Source organism: Gavia stellata, chromosome 3 (genome assembly GCF_030936135.1).
Source record: "Gavia stellata isolate bGavSte3 chromosome 3, bGavSte3.hap2, whole genome shotgun sequence".
Classification (NCBI taxonomy): Eukaryota; Metazoa; Chordata; class Aves; order Gaviiformes; family Gaviidae; genus Gavia; species Gavia stellata.
Genome location: NC_082596.1, coordinates 80,542,449 through 80,561,886, shown reverse-complemented (window position 1 = coordinate 80,561,886; position 19,438 = coordinate 80,542,449). Strand labels below are relative to the sequence as shown.

At 38.6% G+C, this 19,438-nt stretch overlaps 1 protein-coding gene across 1 annotated transcript in view; it reads left to right on the top strand.

Annotated features, from left to right (window-relative positions):
• The first annotated feature begins 1,598 nt into the window (after positions 1-1,598).
• CTNND2 (catenin delta 2) overlaps positions 1,599-19,438 on the top strand; it is a 556,320-nt gene continuing 538,480 nt past the window's right edge. The window contains exon 1 of the mRNA XM_059836017.1: positions 1,599-1,727. Within this exon, the coding sequence (XP_059692000.1) occupies positions 1,599-1,727 (129 nt within the window). The remainder of the gene's footprint in view (positions 1,728-19,438) is intronic.

Below are 19,438 nucleotides of genomic sequence, written 5' to 3'. Positions count from 1 at the left end.
TCAGCTGTGGTGTACTCTGTTAAGCTGCTTAATTTTTATTTTTCTTCTCATACTTGCTCTAATTTTCCTTTTGATTTTAGTGCTAAGCTCCCAGCAGTATGGGTTAAAAGGCTATCAGCCAGCTTATTTTATGAGGAAAAATGAAAAGAATTGGAGTAGCTTTCCTAGAGAAGAGAAGCTAGAGCAGAAAGAAAAGTAGTGGTCATCATCATGTGGGATAATGCTTTTTTGAAAAGGACTGATGGAATAATTATTTTTTTGTGTCCGTGCTGTATAGTACACGAAACACTAAGCTTAAATGTGTTACATTAGACACTAAAGCGAGTTCTCTACCAGTAAGGCCAGTGGAGCCCCGAATAGAGGGAGGCGGCCATGGGAGACTGCAGCGAGGGAAGCTGTGAAGGACTGGTTATGTGTGTTAAAAATCCAGAATGACTTAGGAAAAAATCTGCCTTGTCTAGAGATTTGGTAGTGGTCTAGGGGCTTGGAGGCCCATTTCAGCCTTATTTTCTGTAATTAATTAATTTTAACCAACTACCCTTTCTCACTCTTTTCAGACTTCTTATTTCTTCCAGAAAAAGTTCTATTTCATAAAAATACGGGCTTTGAAAAGGAGAATGGAGCCAAGGCAGGAGTTCTGCCGTTGGCGTGAATGGCAAGCGCTATGGAAGTATGACCCCTCTGATGACATCCCTCTGAATATCCCCACTGCTCTTTAGGAGGGTCCATCCAGCTGGCAGCCTGTGGGCCAGTTCGCTACCACAGAATAATTCTGGCCAGCTCCCACATGAACATGATCTTGTCCTAACTCCCCTGCGCATAACCATGCATGCTGCCTCTCTGCTCGTTTACTTCTGGAATATGGCACAACTTGCTAGCAGAGATGTGCCTATAGTGACATTAAAAAAGAGATGTTACACTATAGCTTAGCCTTCAGAAAAATAAATCTTTCCACTGTCACCACCACCATTTTCCTCTCTAAAAAAGAATACTAGAAATTCCTTCAAGTGCTAAGAATTTTTTTTTTGTAACAGGTCTCAACAATGGTTTAACAACTGGTATGCTGTTTTTCTCAAAAATACTCTGATAAAATGTTGTCAAAATCATCTTCTAGACAAGAAGAAAGGCGAAGTTACTTACCTAGGCTTAAAATATAATACATACTAAATAATTGTTCGTGTTAGAATGTCAATACTAAACGATTTATATTTCTCTCATGTATGATTTGTTGGTTTTCTGTTTGCAAAGCATTTAATGATTCATTACTTCCATGATATTGTAGTTTCATGTTGAATGCTGCCACTGGAATACTATACAAAAATCACAGCTGTAAATTATTTGAATCCTCTCCAAATGTACTGTGGTGAATATTTTGGAGTAAGACTGGGAGATCATTTAATATTTTGTTTTATAATTAATTTAGAACTAGTTTTAGTTTTAAGTAAGTGCTCTATTAATTCTATATTACAGAACAGATGCATGTTCTACAATTCTTTCCTTAAATTAGTGTTAATATTCTTATATGCATATGATTTCTGATACCTATCAGGTTTCTAATAACAAAATCATTGTTTTGTTTTCCACAACCTTCAGAAACTATGCCTGTTCCAGACCAACCCTCGTCTTCTGACAAGACAAGTTCACTTAGTCCTGTGTTGAACACATCCAACGGCGATGGCTCTGAAACTGAGACAACCTCTGCCATTCTAGCTTCAGTTAAAGAACAGGTATGCCAGTGCTGCATCTGCAGGCTAGAAGACAATAATATGATTTAGGGTTTTTTTTAACAAAGGTTTCATAGGTGCTTTCTGAATAATTTTGTTCAGAAATGCATATTGCAAAGAATGTTAAATATTTCTTCATGTCTTAGTATGCTTCCATGTGCGGTCCTACAATAAATTCAATATAATTTCATTTAGCTTTTCATTTTATTCTCCACTTGAACTTGTTACTGTGAATTGTGGTTTTGAGAGATCTCTCCTTTTCTTGTTGGCAATCTGCATGTGGAGTTACAGCATTATAGGCATGGCATATAAGAACTATAGACAAATGAGTAGTTGTGGAGAAAATGTGTTATCCCAGACTTCTTAGTTAAAAGGATTTATAAGAATCCTAGGATTTTAAAATTTAACATATGCATGTTTTTTTCTTTTTTGTGTAAAACTTTATGTGAGATTGTTTTAGGGCAAAATCGGGTAGGGACAGAGTCTTTCGGCCTTGGATGATTAAAATCAAAAGTATTAGAAATTTTTGAAATAAAGGTCTTTAGTGTGATTCTCTGATTGATTCTAATAAGACAGGTTTGGACATTTTAATGTCAATTTTTGTGGCCTGAGTGTCTGAGATTTTGCTTAGTGCTTCTTTGTACAACAGGAGATGGTTAATACTCCAGTTGATAAAACACCTTGTCTCTGTCACTACCTCATTTGATTCAACAGCAGCCACAGGTATCCGAGAGACAATAAAAGATTGCTGCTTTTAGTCAGCTTTCTCCTTGCTGAAGGTGTCTAAATTGGTTCTCCAGTTACAAAATAGTGATCTTTCCCTGCCTAAGACATTCACTGCTTCTTTAGTAAAATTAATGCATGAGTTCAGCTTATGATATCTAACACCATTGGAGTAATGGCTGTTGAGTCATTGGGTTTTTATAGAAGTTGTGACCTTGCTCTTCATTTTCTCTTTTTGATATGTACCAGTTCTCTCTTTTGGGTGTTAAAGGTTAGTCATATTTTCTGGTTCTGAAAAGAGGAGCGCAAGAGAGAAAGGTTGTCACATGGAGTTTTGCCTTAAGATTTATGGCATGTTGCTTTATTGGAATTAGCCATGGTTTACATGTTTGTATGCATATTCTCTTCCAGGATGATAGCATTACTTGGGCGTGTACCAGTGTTTCAGCCTGTGTTACTGTATTATTTTGAAGAAAAATACCTGCTTTAGCTTTTGACTCTCTGATGTTGAAAAAATGTACAGGGAAGTTACATAAGTAGAAGATAAGCTGCATCTGCGTGTTAGAATGCAAAACACAGTATTGAATAGTGAAAAGTTCTCTGTTGGGTTTTGTGATGGTATTGCAAGTTTATACCTGGTCGTGTATTTTGCAGCTGAACCTCCCACCCCCATGAATCGGTGAATTGAGTACTAGAGGGAATCGGTGCTGAATCCACTAGATGAAAAGGACTTTAAGTGGTAAAATATTAGTAAAGTTATTTCTGATTCCTGTGAACCGCAGCAAAAAGGAGCCTGTAATAAAGGAGTTCTGCATTCTCTTATTGCCAAGGACAGCCTAGCCAGCTAACCTAAGGTATTGCTGACTAACAAGATAATCTCTTGAATTATTGTGGTACAGGGTACCAAAATTTCACAGGTGTTCTGTTAAGTAAACTTCTTTCTTGACGGGTGATCTGTAGTCAGACCTGTGTTGAAGCCAGAAGACTGTACTAAGTTCAAAAATAAGCTTTTTTTTGGATCTGAATGCATTCCTCAGAGTATATGGTGACTTCAGTAGAGTTGGCTTAATGGCACACATTTATGCTCAGCCACACTCACTACTGGGAAAGCCAATATTCTTTTTTTATTTTGTAGTAAAGATCTGAAAGAAAAAAATAAATAACAGACCTGCTTTTGGGCTTTTTCTATTCCCCACAATATTGTGTGTTTTGACAGACTTCCATTATTTAGTGTTCTGTTTGAAGAATTCTAGGTAAGGCCACCATCTGCTTCAGGTAGTTGAGATGCATTGCACTGATTCTGCATTAGGGGAGTGAATGAAGTAAGTTTTTAACCGCATGTTCAGATGGGTAGCCCTCTGCTTTTTAGAAGAAGGAATGAGTTACTTTATTGCCTGGTATGTGATTTTGCTTTATGTGTCCTTTGACTGTAGCTGAAAATACACCTAGAGTTTTAGAAATATGAACACAGACAATTATTCAAAAGTACTGCTAATAACGAAAAAGATGATTGAGTTCAAAATCAAGGTATGTTTTGATGAATCAAATATGTTACATTTTCTTCATCTCTGCTGATTCTTAACTTTAAAAAGTTTCCTTACTTTTTTTAACTCTCTTGGAATGCTTGTGGCAACTTCATGTGTTACTTCTCATGAAATATCTAGAACAGTGTCTTTGAATGACTGCAACAGAGTATACTGCGGGATTTATGGTATTGATGACTGTAATAGGTGTTTGCAGTCTTTGAAGAGGGCAGGATATGGGAAAGAAGAAGTCATAGGTGTTATATATATTTGCTCTACTTAAATTTCCTGTGTGAAACGTAAATGATTTATTCAAAAAATCTGAAGCTTTGCTGTGATTACTTTGAAGAACACACATACCTGTGCTCTCCTATTTTGAGGAGCAGATTTATTGGGTCTAAAAAATTGTGCTTGATATGTCGAATGTAAAGTGGCATTCATGCTGGTCATGAGTGGATCAGAAGATTTAGCTATGTGCTTTTCAAGGTGAGGATTTCTGTCAAAATAGAAATTGAAGCCTGTACTTTGTTGTTGAGGAGTTAGGTTGATTCTAGGGAATTCAAATCCTGAACTCCTAGCTTTAACGGGTAAGCCATTGGATTTGCTTTTTATCTATGGACAAGCATGCTGAATCACTTTCAGGTTTCAGACTTCTGAGATGCAATTGAGAAGAAGTGATGGATAAAGAATATGAATCAATTTTTTTCCCCTTGCTGCTAACTTTCTTACGGTTGGCAGGCACTGCTGGAGGGGAGGTCCGAATTATACACCCTATGTCTAACAAATCGTGAGATGCCAGGCAGTGAACTTTGGCTTAGATGTTTTCAAGCTGTCCTCATGAACAGGAGGGCTTAATAACTTTTGTGAAAGTCAAAGCTGTTGGGGTGTTTTTGTGGTTTTGTTTGCTCAGTTTGTTTGTTTGTTTTTAGACAGTCAGAATCAAGTTCTTTCAGAGAAATCATCAAGCACTGTTAAATCACTAGACAAATAGTTTCAGTTTTCCATGCTGGATAAAATGTGGTTAAATATCTGTGTATGAAGAAGGATTTTTTCTTTCTTATGATATATTGGCAAACACATTTGGCCCAAAGCTTCATAGGTTTTAGAAAACATAAGACCATTTCCGCTTCTGCTTTGTCATCTGCTTTTGTATCTGTAAATATGGGAAAAATTCTTCAAAAAACAAAGTGAGCTATCGGGACTCTGTGATTTGTGAGAATGTATGTGACAGATACAACTATTTCTTCTGCAAAAAGCATGAGAAGTGCTGGGAATTTCCACCTGTGCAAGAGACTTTTGATCCCACTTGGTGTTAAAAGATTCCTGCAAAGAGAGATATTGATAATGCTGTTTTGAAGATAGAAATAGCTGCTGGAGAACCTTTTGAGTAAATATGTAGTAAAGCTGATGCTTTTCCTGGAAGTCTTCAGATAGATGGGGTTCACAGCAGTTTGGTTCTTTGCATACAGAAACTGCTCCCTTAGAAGCTGAGGAGCAATGTAGTGACAATGGCCTACTAGAAGCTTGTTTTGGCAGATTTTTTAAATAAAAACACCTGGAGAACATGAGATAAAATAATTTCCTAGGAGTGAGATCCATCTTGAAGCATTGACAACTATATTCAACTCAGATATAGTATCATACATTTGTGTTAGTTTCTTTGTGATTCATGTTTAGTTTCCTTTACCGTCTTAGTAGTAACCTGTTTCAGAGAACAGCTTTTTCCTTTTCAGAAACTTTATGCAGAGAACAAGTTGTGTAATGTTTAATATTTCTTTTGAATCCCTTTTAAATCTATCTATTTCAAATAAAGATACTTGTTTCCAGAAGCCTGTCTTCATTTCTCCCTCTCTTCAGAAAAAACCCTAGGCTCTAAGACTTTTCAAATGTTTCTCACACTGTTTAAATAAAAGATTGATTAATACATTCTTTAAATCATAGTGCTGATTCCAGAGAAAACAGAAGTCTTTGGATTTGAGATGGTTGCTGATAGCTTGCTTGCCTTTTTTTGTTAAAACAGCAATGAGAGTGTTATCTTTAGGGTTAAAAATGTCCCAGCTTTATAAGACTTATATTTTTTTCTAAAGTAACTTTAATTACTTTTAAATATTTACCCATTTTCCCATTAGAAGGCTACTCGTATGTAAGAAATTATTAAAACTAGACTAAAAAACATATACAGGGTAATAATGACTAAGCGTTGTAATGCATGTCAGTATTAAATAAGGGTAATATACATGACTTAAGTGAACTTGTATGTTGGGTGTTAATACTCTTTGGAAACAGTTATATATGTCATGCACATCTTATGTGTGTATATGTAAGTAAAACTGCAGATAGAAGATGGGTGTAGAAGTTGAAAGATTTAATTTCTTTTCTTGGCTCTGTCAGATTGTTTTTCCCATGTCTTTACGTCATGATTGAAGTTTTAGAACAAAAGCACATACCTAGATGGATGTTGCAATTCAGACTCTTTTTTAACATTTTAAGACCAGAATAAACCTGTGGAATCATCTAGTCTGACCAGCAGGTCATGGCATTTCACAGAATCACAGAATCACTAAGGTTGGAAAAGACCTGTAAGATCATCAAGTCCAACCGTCAACTAACACCACCATGCCCATTAAACCATCTCCCACAATGCCTTGTCCACACTTTCCTTGAACACCTCTGGGGATGGTGACTCCACCACTTCTCTCCCTGGGCAGCCTGTTCCAGTGTTTCACCACTCTCTCAGTAATGAAATTTTTCCTAATATCCAGCCTGAACCTCTCCTGCTGCAACTTGAGGCCATTTTCTCTTGTCCTGTCGCTAGTCACTTGGGAGAAGAGACCAACACCCACCTCTCTGCAACTTCCTTTCAGGGAATTGTAGAGAGCGATAAGGTCTCCCCTCAGCCTCCTCTTCTGCAGACTGAACAACCCCAGTTCCCTCAGCTGCTCCTCATAAGACTTGTGCTCCAGACCCCTCACCAGCTTTGTCACCCTTCTCTGGACACGCTCCAGCACCTCAATGTCCTTCTTGTAGTGAAGCGCCCAAAACTGAACACAGTATTTGAGGTGTGGCCTCACCAGCACCGAGTACAGTGGCATGATCACCTCCCTGCTCCTGCTGGCCACACTATTTCTGATACATTTCATAGAGTCATCCAAGTATTGGGCCCTAAGTCTGATCACAGAATGACTTTTTGCAGCTGTTTTCCCTAATATAATGCATGCCATATTGTAATACATGATATTCACCAAAAGACAATCTTATTCTCGCCTTATAGGAAACAGTAATTACTTTAGTAACCATAAGTATTCTGTAGCTTTTCTAAATAGGTTCAATTATGATATAGTCATGTCTTGCTTCCCCTCAGACATCGTGCTCTATCTCTGCCTTTAAAAGTTTTAGCAGCTCTATTTCAGACCCATGGTAATTATATTCAATCAATATATATTTCTTTCATCATCTCTCTAAGTAGCATGTCAATATATTCACTTCCTTAGTTATAGAACACCCTTGTTTCCAGTGAGGTTTAAAAATATTCCAGAGAGATATTCCTCTACCTTTTTGCCATCTTTTATTTTCATTAATATATTGATTTTAGATAAGAACTAGACTTGGCTGTGTGATATGTTTTGAGTAGCACAAGTCTCTACAGTGGGTACCATACTTCTAAGCTGCTGGATGGACCAATTTATTATTGAATTATGAATGTGAGTACAGCTAGTGCTTCCAGGTACATCCTGAATGGGATTGATGGGATTGCTTTTGATATATATGATTCCGCTACTGAAAATGGGGAGTTGAGTGGAGAAGTTTTGAAGAGTCATAACAGTGGCGGATGAAGAAGGAAATAATTTAATATACTTAGTATATGCCCTGCTCTGTAGGATTCTCAAGTTCTTGATTTGGTCTGGGACTGGTTTCACATAGCTGTTTGGAGCAGCCGTGAGTGTATTCATGTTGTGCTTCTCAGGAAACAGCAGTCTACAAGAATGGAGACCTAGACAAGTAATTCCTGTTCAGAACCCCGTATCCTGTAAGTCATGCCAAAGACACAGTAGCTCTAGTAGATGCAGTATGAAGGAACTAAAAATTACACTGATAAAAGAATGTGGTGATCATCCAAAATAGGCATTTTTTGGGATTGTCTGAAATGAGCCGGGAGCAGAAAGGCTTCTGTGGAGATTTAGGCTGATAGAAGAGTACTGAGAGAGTATGTCCTTCCAGCAAAACCATCTTTGAAGAGAGGGAGAAAAAAGCCAATTATCAGAATAAAATTAGAGTTAAATATTATGCTATTTTGACTTAATGTTGAAAAATTAGTAGTTCAAAGCCAAAAATTTCAGAGAAGCTGAGTAGAATTCCACATAATAACAACTGTCTAACGCTAATTTAAACCGCTATTAAAGGCCATCATAAAGAAAGGCAAAATATCCTTTCTTATCATGCAGCAAGTATATGAACACACTTTTGTTGATCCACAGGTACTTCTGCCTTAACTTTTTTTTTTTTTGCCATTAGTGGAATAATTTCGAACTTGGAATGAAGATACCGTAAGAATGTAATATTACTGATCTCAATTTCAATAGAATTTATATTTTAGTATATTAAACTTCTAACATTTTAACATACTACATTTGTAACATTTTAACATCATTGATCTCTTATTCTCCGGTATGATTCATTGGGGCTTTTTTAAATCTAAAATATTTTCACATCTCAACCCAAGTCTTTTAACCAGAATAGTGGAATAGATTCTCAGTCTCACCTTAGAGGCACTTGAGAGGGAGACCTAAATGAACTTGAAGTGGTTTAGGAGTGGCTAGTCAAGTTGTGCATTTTCCTGTACTGACACAGCTCCCTGTGTTCTGAAAAACATGGACTTACGCCGCCATGTGGGGAATGCTGCTGGGGAGCAGAGTGAGTTGAAAATAACCATCCGAAAAGATAAGAAGACAGCTCTTTGTATTGGAAGGATGAGTGTGTTGTTTTCCTTTTTGGCAAAGGGCAGTTGGATCAATTTGCCAACTTGTTTTCAAGGACTGGGCTTTTTAGCACAGCTGCTGTAAAAATATACTTCAAATCATGGGTTAGTCAACTCTTTTGTAGTATTTTGAATGATTTAGGAAGTCCAACATAACATCCCTATTTAAATGTACAGGGCAGCAGAGGTTTTGGGTGTCTCCCCCAAATCTGGCTCACTTCCTTGTCTACAGGAAGTTACAATCATCATTCTGTATACTTTATGTGCCTGCGACTTAGCTAGCTTACCTGTTTTCAGTATTTTTCTCTTTCTATGCTTTAATTATTCAATATCCATCAATAATAATTTTCATTTGCATAGAAAATATATGAGGCAGTGAGGCCCATGGCTTTCAAAAAGAGCATACCTCTTCTACAGAGAAAAGAAAGTGCTGTTTAAAGACCAAACTGTGAACACTTCAGTTAGTGATTGTTTTTATTTCTTCTGTCTTCTTTTCTCTGAAAATGAAAGAAAAACACTAAAAGCACTCTCCAGATTCCACAGTGACCCTTCTCCTTTAACTTGTCTTGCCAGTACTTTTCATGCAGCTTGCTCTTACAGCTTCAGTTTTGAAAGGGATTTTTGAAGATTTAATTTTTGTCATTGTTTTAGCAATTCTTGTTCCTTTTAGGTAATTGTGAAAACTTGAATACTTCTATTGTGTTTTCCCATCTGTTTCTGTGTGTTTTCTCACATGGTGGCATTTTCTACTCCTGATGCATTTACTGCAAAATGGAACTGTATCTTTCTGTGGGTAATTTAAATCTTTTGTATTCTTAGAAAAAACCGCTTAACGGGTAGTTGAATGCTATGCATGTTATGCTTTGATAAAATATGTTACAATTCTGTTTATCCCCAAACAAGAAAACTAGAATCCAGCAAATGCTAAGCTAAGTTTAAACATAAATCTACACCTGAGAGTTAAGGTACATTACACCCAAATAAGCTGAACTTTGGCTGTGAGTTATGTAGTTACAATAACACTAAACCATTTTAGAATCACATAATAAATTTATTTTAACTATGTGTAGCATGTACTTCTCTTTTTTTTTCCACCTCTGTGGTGAAAATGAAGTATTTATCTCTGAAATTTCTCGTAACAGAAACTTATTCTATAGTTACCTCTAATGAGAACCTTTCCAGTGTGAAGGGATAAAAGGCCAACAAAAGACATTAACCCTTACTATGAATCTTCAAATTTTTTTAAAGTTCTACACAAACTAATTGCTTAATTCATAATTCTTTCCCTCAAGGTTAACATTACATTTTTGGTAGAAGATTGCTCACTTTGTTTTGGAGGGAGGCTTTACATGTGCTTTGTGTCCAGAGGGCAGACTTCGGCCTGTTTAGGAGACTGGTTGACAGAGTGCGCTGGGAGGCAGTCCTGAAGGGGAAAGGAGTCCAGGAAGGCTGGACATACTTCAAGAAGGAATCTTAAAGGCACAGGAGCAGGCTGTCCCCATGTGCCGAAAGACAAGCTGGTGGGGAGGAAGACCAGCCTGGCTGAACAGAGAGCTTTGGTTGGAACTCAGGAAAAAAAGGAGAGTTTATGACCTCTGGAAGAATGGACAGGCCACTCAGGAGGAGTACAAGGATGTCGTGAGGTTATGCAGGGAGGAAAAAAGAAAGGCCAAAGCCCAACTAGAACTTAACCTGGCGACTACCGTAAAAGACAACAAAAAATGTTTCTATAAGTATACTAGCAACAAAAGGAGGGCTAAGGAGAATTGCCATCCTTTAGTGGATGCAGGGAGAAACATAGTGACAAAGGATGAAGAAAAGGCTGATGTACTTAATGCCTTCTTTGCGTCAGTCTTTAATAGTAAGACCAGTTGTTCCCCGGGTACCCAGCCCCCTGAACTGGAAGACAGGGACGGGGAGCAGAATGAAGCCCCCACAATCCAAGGGTTCGCAACCTGCTACACCACTTAGACACCCACAAGTTTATGCGACCGGATGGGATCCACCCAAGGGTACTGAGGGAGCTGGCGGAAGTGCTCACCAAGCCACTTGCCATCATCTCCCAGCAGTCCTGGCTAACCAGGGAGGTCCCAGTGGACTGGAGGTTAGCAAATGCAACACCCATCTTCAGGAATGGCTGGAAGGAGGATCTGGGGAACTACAGGCCTGTCAGCCTGACCTTGGTGCTGGGAAAGGTTATGGAGCAGATCATCTTGAGTGCCATCACATGGCACGCACAGGACAACCAGGTGATCAGGCCCAGTCAGCATGGGTTTATGAAAGGCAGGTCCTGCTTGACTAACTTGATCTCCTTCTATGACAAAGTGACCTGCCTAGTAGATGAGGGAAAGGCTGTGGATATGGTCTACCCAGACTTTAGTAAAGCCTTTGACACCGTTTCCCACAGCATTCTCCTGGAGAAACTGGCTGCTCATGGCTGGATGGCTGGGCCCAAAGAGTTGTGGTGAATGGAGTTAAATCCGGTTGGTGGCTGGTCACAAGCAGTATTCCCCAGGGCTCAGTATTGGGGCCATTTCTGTTTAATATCTTTATTGATGATCTGGACGAGGGGATCAAGTGTACCTTCAGTAATTTTGCAGATGACACCAAGTTGGGCGGGTGTGTTGCTCTGCTTGAGGTTAGGAGGGCTCTGCAGAGGGATCTGGACAGGCTGGATCGATGGGCCGAGGCCAATTGTATGAGGTTCAACAAGGCCAAGGGCCGGGTCCTGCACTTGGGTCACAACAACCCCATGCAACGCTACAGGCTTGGGGACCAGTGGCTGGAAAGCTGCCCCGCAGAAAAGGACCTGGGGGTGTTGATCGACAGCCGGCTGAAGATGAGCCAGCAGTGTGCCCAGGTGGCCAAGAAGGCCAACGGCATCCTGGCCTGTATCAGAAACAGTGTGGCCAGCAGGAGTAGGGAACTGGTCGTCCCCCTGTACTTGGCCCTGTTGAGGCCGCACCTCGAATACTATGTTCAGTTTTGGGCCCCTCACTACAAGAAGGACATTGAGGTGCTGGAGTGTGTCCAGAGAAGGGCGATGAAGCTGGTGAGGGGTCTGGAACACGAGTCATGAGGAGCGGCTGAGGGAGCTGGGGTTGTTCAGTCTGGAGAAGAGGAGGCTGAGGGGAGACCTTATCGCTCTCCACAACTACCTGAAAGGAGGTTGTAGCAAGGTGGGTGTTGGTCTCTTCTCCCAAGTGACAAGTGATAGGACAAGAGGAAATGTCCTCAAGTTGCGCCAGGGGAGGTTTAGATTGGATATTAGGAAAAACTTCTTCACTGAAAGGGTTGTCAGACATTGGAACAGGCTGCCCAGGGAGAGAAGTGGTGGAGTCACCATCCCTGGAGGTATTTAAAAGATGTGTGGATGAGGTGTTTAGGGGATGTGGTTTAGTGGTGAACTTGGCAGTATTAGGTTAACGGTTGGACTTGATGATCTTAAAGGTCTTTTCCAACCTAAACAATTTTATGATTCTATAACCTATAACATGTATAACAGAGGAGCCAGATTTTTTGCATGGGTTGCCTGCTGCTCTTTATACATATTTTTTCTTTTTCTATTGAAACAGCAAATGCAAGTCGTGAGGCCCAAAGAGTTTTTTCTCCTTTTTATTTTTAAAAAGACTGAATTGAAAGTTTTTTTTGTGGTTTGTTTTGTTTTGTTTTCTTCTCTTCGTTAGTTTGGTTTGGTTCGTTGGTTTGTTTGTTTGTTTTTTAATTTAAGGGGTAGATATGATGAGATGATAGCTTAATTTTTTAAATCTCTTTTCTAGGGTGTTACCTTTTTTGTTGTTACAACCTTGTCATAGTGCAATACTCTTTGAATGTGTTCTTTTAGATATTTCACATGTGGAGGGCTTAATATATAGTACAAAGTTCAATTAATTTGAAGATACTTGCAGTTACAGGGGATTTTGATTTAGCACAGTGATACAACGATGCACTCAAATCACGATTTAATTAGAAATTACAGTTAGCAGAGTATAGCAATTACAGTATACAACTGACAAAATAGAAAAGTGAATCTCATTATCTAGAATATGCTCATCGTCATGATGCTGAGCATCCCCCAGTCGCCAGAAAGGAATGTGTATGTTGAAGTCAGCTGAAGCCAAAAGGTCTTTTCAGAGCTCTTCTGTTTATTTTTTGGTTTTTATATTGTGCTTAACCACATATATGCTCCGCATGCTGATCTGGATGAGTTTTTTATAGTCGTGGGGTCTCCAGTGCCAAGTTGGTGGCTCATCTCTTTTCCCTTCGTGCCTTTACTCTGGGATCCTGCTTTCACTTCTGAAGGTCACTGCTATCATGCCAGGTCTGTATCTTATCATGTTAGTGGCATCACATACCTCGCTCTACTCTCTGCTTGATACTTCTGTCTATAAAAACTATGGCTGTAACAAATAGGCACCTGCTCGATTACAAAAATTCTGTTACAGCTAAACCAAGTACAACAAAGTTGCAGGCAGATGAAGCAAATTTCAAACAGAGGAAGCCTGGCAAGGCTCAGTCCTGAGGTCTTTCAAACTTGGTACAAAGCTGAGCTATTACTTGGTTCATTAAGTGCTCCATATAATCCATGTAAAGCTATCCAGCAAGCTCCACGATGGGGAACATATTCCTTCCTCCATCACTCTCTGAGCCCAATAGAGTGAGCTGTCCTACCTGCCTGGAGCTCAAGGCTATCAACCGCTGGGGGGTGAGGCTCCTCTGGAAGGAGGTGTATCCCAGCTCAGCCCACTTGCCTGGAACCTGTGCTGTTACATTGCAGCTTCATCAGTCACTGATTGTAGGTGGAATCACAGCAGGCAAAGTCACTTGCTGAGGGAATGATTGGGCTCTGCAGAATAGTATAAAACAATAAGCTAAATACCTATTACAGTTATATGAGTAAAAGATGCTCTTGATTAGAGTTACAGGATCATAATTTCTAAGCAGACCAAATACATATGGAAGTTACGTTATTTTAACCAGAAGCACCCCTAAAACTAGTTTTCTTTTGCTTTGGGTCTGCATTCCTTTCGTTCGGGGACAGGCAGTTACACAAATGGTTGAAATACTTTGCTGATACAGTTAGTTTGTCTAAAACAAAGGCACCCTTGGGTTTCCTTTGGCATTGAGATGAGTTTGGCTTCCTTTTCAACAGTTGTGATCAATCATGTCATTTTTCTCCCCTGAACCTTCAGGTCATGTAGCCTCTATTTATCTCTTCAGAGCATTCCTTCATTGTGGGTGTATAACCGGGTGTGTTGGGGGCTGCATGGGGCCGGGTTGTTTTTGATCAGTCACAGCCCTTTGTCTCCTTATCTTACATAACTTGGTATGAAATCTTGTCTTCTCATGTGCAGAAATTTACCTTTTTGGGTAATAATATCCTGTGACACCAGCTTTTCTAAGTGAAAAACCGCCACTGGTTATCTACTTGACAGCATACAAAGTAATATTTCTATTTCCATTAGTATTCCCTTAATTTCTTCAGTCTGGATCGTCATATAGTAAATAGCTGCTTGTAGTCTGTTTCCTTAGTTGTTTCAAAATGTGAGCCCTACTTCTCAAATTTCATCTCTGTTCCTTCAGTTGCCACATTTGTTTTTCCTTGAGTCCTCATAAAGCATTATTCTTTACATTTTTCAGACAGTTCCATCTCTTAGGCAGAACTAGTACTTGTCTGTTGAGCTTTCCGTCCTTGGGTATCTAGCGCCCTCCAATATAATGATCTGATTAATCTGCAATGACATTTTGCTGGTTAGTGTGGTATTCTATCACTCTAACCTGCAATTCACATTGCAGTGTTATCCCATGGCCACAATTATCCATCTACCCCAACAGTAACACAGTGCAATTATGTGCCTGGCTGTGTAATTAAGATTTAAATCAAGCCTTTTGTATACTGTTATTAGCCTCTTCATCTAGGATGTCTTTTATTTTATGTTCACATTGCTAAGCATTTTTCAACACAATTTTTTCAGTGAAAAATAAAAAGCAGAATGGAAAAATTTTCTGACTTTATCTGGTCACTTATATGTATTCCATAGTCTTCAGACTCTTGATGTAAATACGTATATTTAAGAGTTGTACGATATGATGCCTTGAAACTGGTAAATGTTTTTTTCACCCCGTCTGATTCCAGCATAGCAACACATCTTGGTAAAATCCTGTTTGTATTTTTAGTGTATAGTTATTTACTGAAGTACATCTGTGCTTCAGGTTTTACAGTTGACACTCCTGGAAAATACTATTTTCCTTTTTCAAAGTAATTGATTTTTTTCCCTTGCTAAATACTATCTTTCCTGTACGTAGTTACACCCATCTTTGTTCCCTTCATTGTCAATCTAGGTCATTATTTGAAGCTTTTGTTGACACAGCACTTGAAGATAGGTGCATCTGATACTGTAAATAGGCTTGACTCTTCATAGTAAGTCAGCAGATTCACTTGAAAATTTTCAGTTTTGTACTAGGTTTGATGAAATGGAAGGTTTATTGCATTATTCTGTCAACCAGTAGCATAACAGTTTTTAATGAACCTTCAAAACTTTGACATTGCAGAACGGAATGATTTTGAATTAACACTGGATTAGTAATTTTGTTCGGAGGGTAAAAATGGACCCTTTAAACTATCGCTTTTTTAAATTATTATTTTTTAAAACGTCTATTTTTATTTCACAAAGCAGTGCTTGCACATGAAAACCTGTTCTAACACAGTTTATGCTGTTCTGTTTGTTCCAGGTCACAGAAAGTAGAGGATACTGATCCTCTTAGTGTATGTTTCCAGTAACCTGTGCTGTGAAAATAGATGATTCTTTGGATTAGGTTTTTATTTGTTACTTTACCACAAGTTGTGGCAGGGACCAACCAAACAGTATGCATTCCTGCCACAATGTAAGGCAGCCTTCTGGTACAGCTCTAAGATGCTGTTCTACTGGCTAAAGATTTTCAGGCATGGAAAAACCTGTGATAGGTTGTGTTTTCTGTATGGCTACAACTGCAGGCAGAGAGTTAGGTGCTGCTCTTGGCTGCAACATGTGCATGGGCACCTTTCTGAAACCTTTGACCACTATGTATGCTGCTGCACCTGTATAATAACCAACATTTTATTCCTGCATTCATATTCTCTACTAGGCTTTAAAGCCTTATTTAAATAGTGAATAAATTCTTGAGATTAAATTAACAGTGTAGTTTCATCCTGTGCCCTTCTGTGTGCACAACAAACGTATAACAAAACCAGGTATAACACTAGGTAAGTGCCTCTGTCTCTGAAAGTAGGACTGGATGTACCACTGTGATGCATATTGGGATTGAAAAGCGTTGTAAAAGGTGTACATAACAGTGACTTTTCCCCACTGCAGTCTATAAAGATTTGTAAGCACCCCACAGCTTATATGCAGCATCAGCATCCCTTTTAGAGATTTTTCATGCTGAGGCTGGATTATGAGCAGTAGAAAATGGACAGTTGTCCATAATAAATTTGATAGCCATTCAAACTGAGGTTTGATGCAGTGCCTGTTTGCTGATATTGAATTAGCATTGCTACTGGTGCTGTACTTTTATGTGCTAGATTCACTGTCAGACACAGAAATATAAATTCATTGATAGCATATGCCACGGTGATGCCTACCTAAATGCAGAAGAGCTAAGCTAAGTTAGTGACTGAAATAAATATACTTATTTCTTTAGTAATAGGTGAATATTTAAAGGCTGGTGTTAAGTCCACTAAGTGCTTTTCATTTAATTTTGGAAAATGAAGTACAGTTTATTTCATGAATGTGTGAAATATATATATATGTACAAATGAAAAAGTGCTTTCTGCACAAGTGGTGTGTGAGTGATATGCATGAGAAATTGTCCAAAATCTTGCTAGATTGTTTCTGTGTGAGAAAGAATTACCACTGTCAGGTAATTTGTGCACTTTGGTTTGTGAAGATCATACGTAGTTGCATTTCCTTTGTGCATTGGGAATAAAAGGATTGAAAGAAGTCTGTCTGTTGTCATCAGTTTACTCTGAACAGAAACCAATGTTTCTGTCCCCTTTTCGTCTATGATGAGATTCATGTGCAACTTACACTTCTCAGTTTTTGCCACCACATACAGTTTAGCTTCTGATTTTCTTGTGTTGACAACTATATCTTCTCCCTCTCAGTTTATGTGTGGTCATCCAAAGAGCTACTTTATGGTTTCCTACTGTAAATTTGAATGGTTTATAGTGTCCCTTGATGATTTTTTGTTGCCTTTTATTTTTATTTAACAAGGTAGGCTGTTAGTCTGTAGTTATAATGCAGGATTTATAGGAATAGATAATATCTTTTATGAGGCCAACTGTTAAAGGGAAAAAATATGTAGGCTTTTCTGTGGGTCTAACTTATGCACTGGAATGTTTACCCTTTTAATTTTTTTTCACCGTTAGTTGTTCTATTAGCATATACTCTTCATTACAAGCCTTCCTTGATGTGAAGATGTCATATGATAACAGGTGTTAATGTTTTTCTGGTTCATTTGGTAGAATATTTTAAAAAAAAAGAATTGTTCTTTCATGAATCTTGTGTTGTTGATACACATGGGCATTAATACTGTACCTGCACTGTTAGCATAGTTCATGCATGTATGAATACAGTCAGTGGCTCCTTTTAGTATAGCAGTGCACATGTATGCATACAGAGAAGTAAAGTCTTTTAATAAAAGCATATTAATTTGTATCTCTTCTGTTCAGTATTTTAGATAATTGTGGACATTTCTGTTGTGCCAAACTTCGGTTTGAATGGTTTTTTCAGTTGTCTTTTTTAATGCCTAGTCTGCATTAATAATCAGCATTACTTGAAAAGGGAGAAATAGGCATAGAGGTTCTTCCTCTCATCAGTGATTGTGGTAAGTGAGGGATGAATGGATTGACTAAATAAAAGTGTGAATCTTCAGGTTAACATTGAAAAGGATAGTATTAACATCGAGAAAGACGCTACTTAATTTAAAATAATTCTGATTTTAATTTGAATATTCTTGACATATTCTTTCCTAGTTGAGTGTGTTTATTGGTTATATGCATTTGTTTTCTCAGTATGTGCTTGAAAGAGTCATCAAATTATGGAGTCAGTGTGTCCTTGCAGTTGTGGTCTAATACTGTCATTTTTCACTGGAGTTCAAGATTAATTGGTTTAGATAATACAATACCGTGCAAATTTCAAAATGTTTCAGTTCATTTCTGAAAAGCATAGTACGAGAAAGCTTACTTCAGTTCCATTCACTTTAGTAAGTGAATTAAAAACAGCACCAGCAGCTGCATTCTTTTTTATGGCATATTAGTTATTTTATAGTAGGGAAAAACTCATCTGTTTTCATTTCTTTTTCTGCAAAGGTTCCTTAGACTTTTCAGAAATTTGTCATCTGCATTCCCTGCTGGATGAAAGTTTAAACATGCAATGCCTTACAACAGTGAAGAAAAAGTCTATGCCATTCCTTCAAAGAATATAGGATTTGGTTTCTAACCTTCAGCATATTCTGGTCTAGAAGTTGAATGTAATTCTGCTGTAGAGTGCTTCACATGGTAACTTTACTCTCTCCTTCATTATTTCTGGAGAAGGCAAATTGAAATCAGGCAGGCCAAAGCCTATTTGGAGCTGAACTTGGGGGCATAAAGTAAAGGAAAGGATTCTGCAAGTATTTCCCTGAGGGAACTCAGGGAAATGTGGGTCCGTGGATGAATGCTGGAGGCAATCAAATGGTGGACAACACAGAAAAGGCAGAAATTTCCCATGTTTGTTTAACTGTTCCCAGATAAGGGACAGTAACATGGAGGAGCCACAGGTTAGGGCTGTTTAGGGAAAGTGGATGTATTCAGCTTCTTGGGGCTCTATGCCAAGGTTTAGAAGAGGTCATTCAGGTGATAGGATTGCAAGACAGCTATCGTCCAACAAAAAACATGGTAATTGAGGAAAGTCATGAGAACTAGAAGGAGGCTAACATTATACCAGTCTTTATGAAAGATAAGGAGAACAGTCCAGGGATCTACAGGCTGTGTCAGGTCATTGTCAGTCCCCAGAAAGATTATGGAACACCGTCTTGGCACTTGCTTCTAGACATGTGAAGGGCAAGAAGATAAATAGTAAGAGTCAACACAGATTTCTGAAGTGCAGTTAGTGTCCTCCCAATCTGATTGCCTTCTAGGATGACAGTGAGGGGAGCACATGTGATATGGTCTAACTGTAGCTTTATTAAGACTTCTGATACCTTCTCCCACACTGTTGTCAACAGTAAGCTGGGGAAGCATGGGCTGGGTACTGAGTGCGCTGAAAATTGGCTGGACTACTGTACTGTAAGGGTAGTAATCAATAGCTTGACCAGTTAGCAGACAGTAAGAAGTGGAACACCTCATGGGTTGATTCTGGTACTCATGCTATTCAGTTCTTCAGTGACTTGGATGACAGAATTGAACAGAATGCATCATGGGCAAATTTGTGAATGATACTAAATTCGGGTGATGCTCAGAAAGCCAAAGTAGA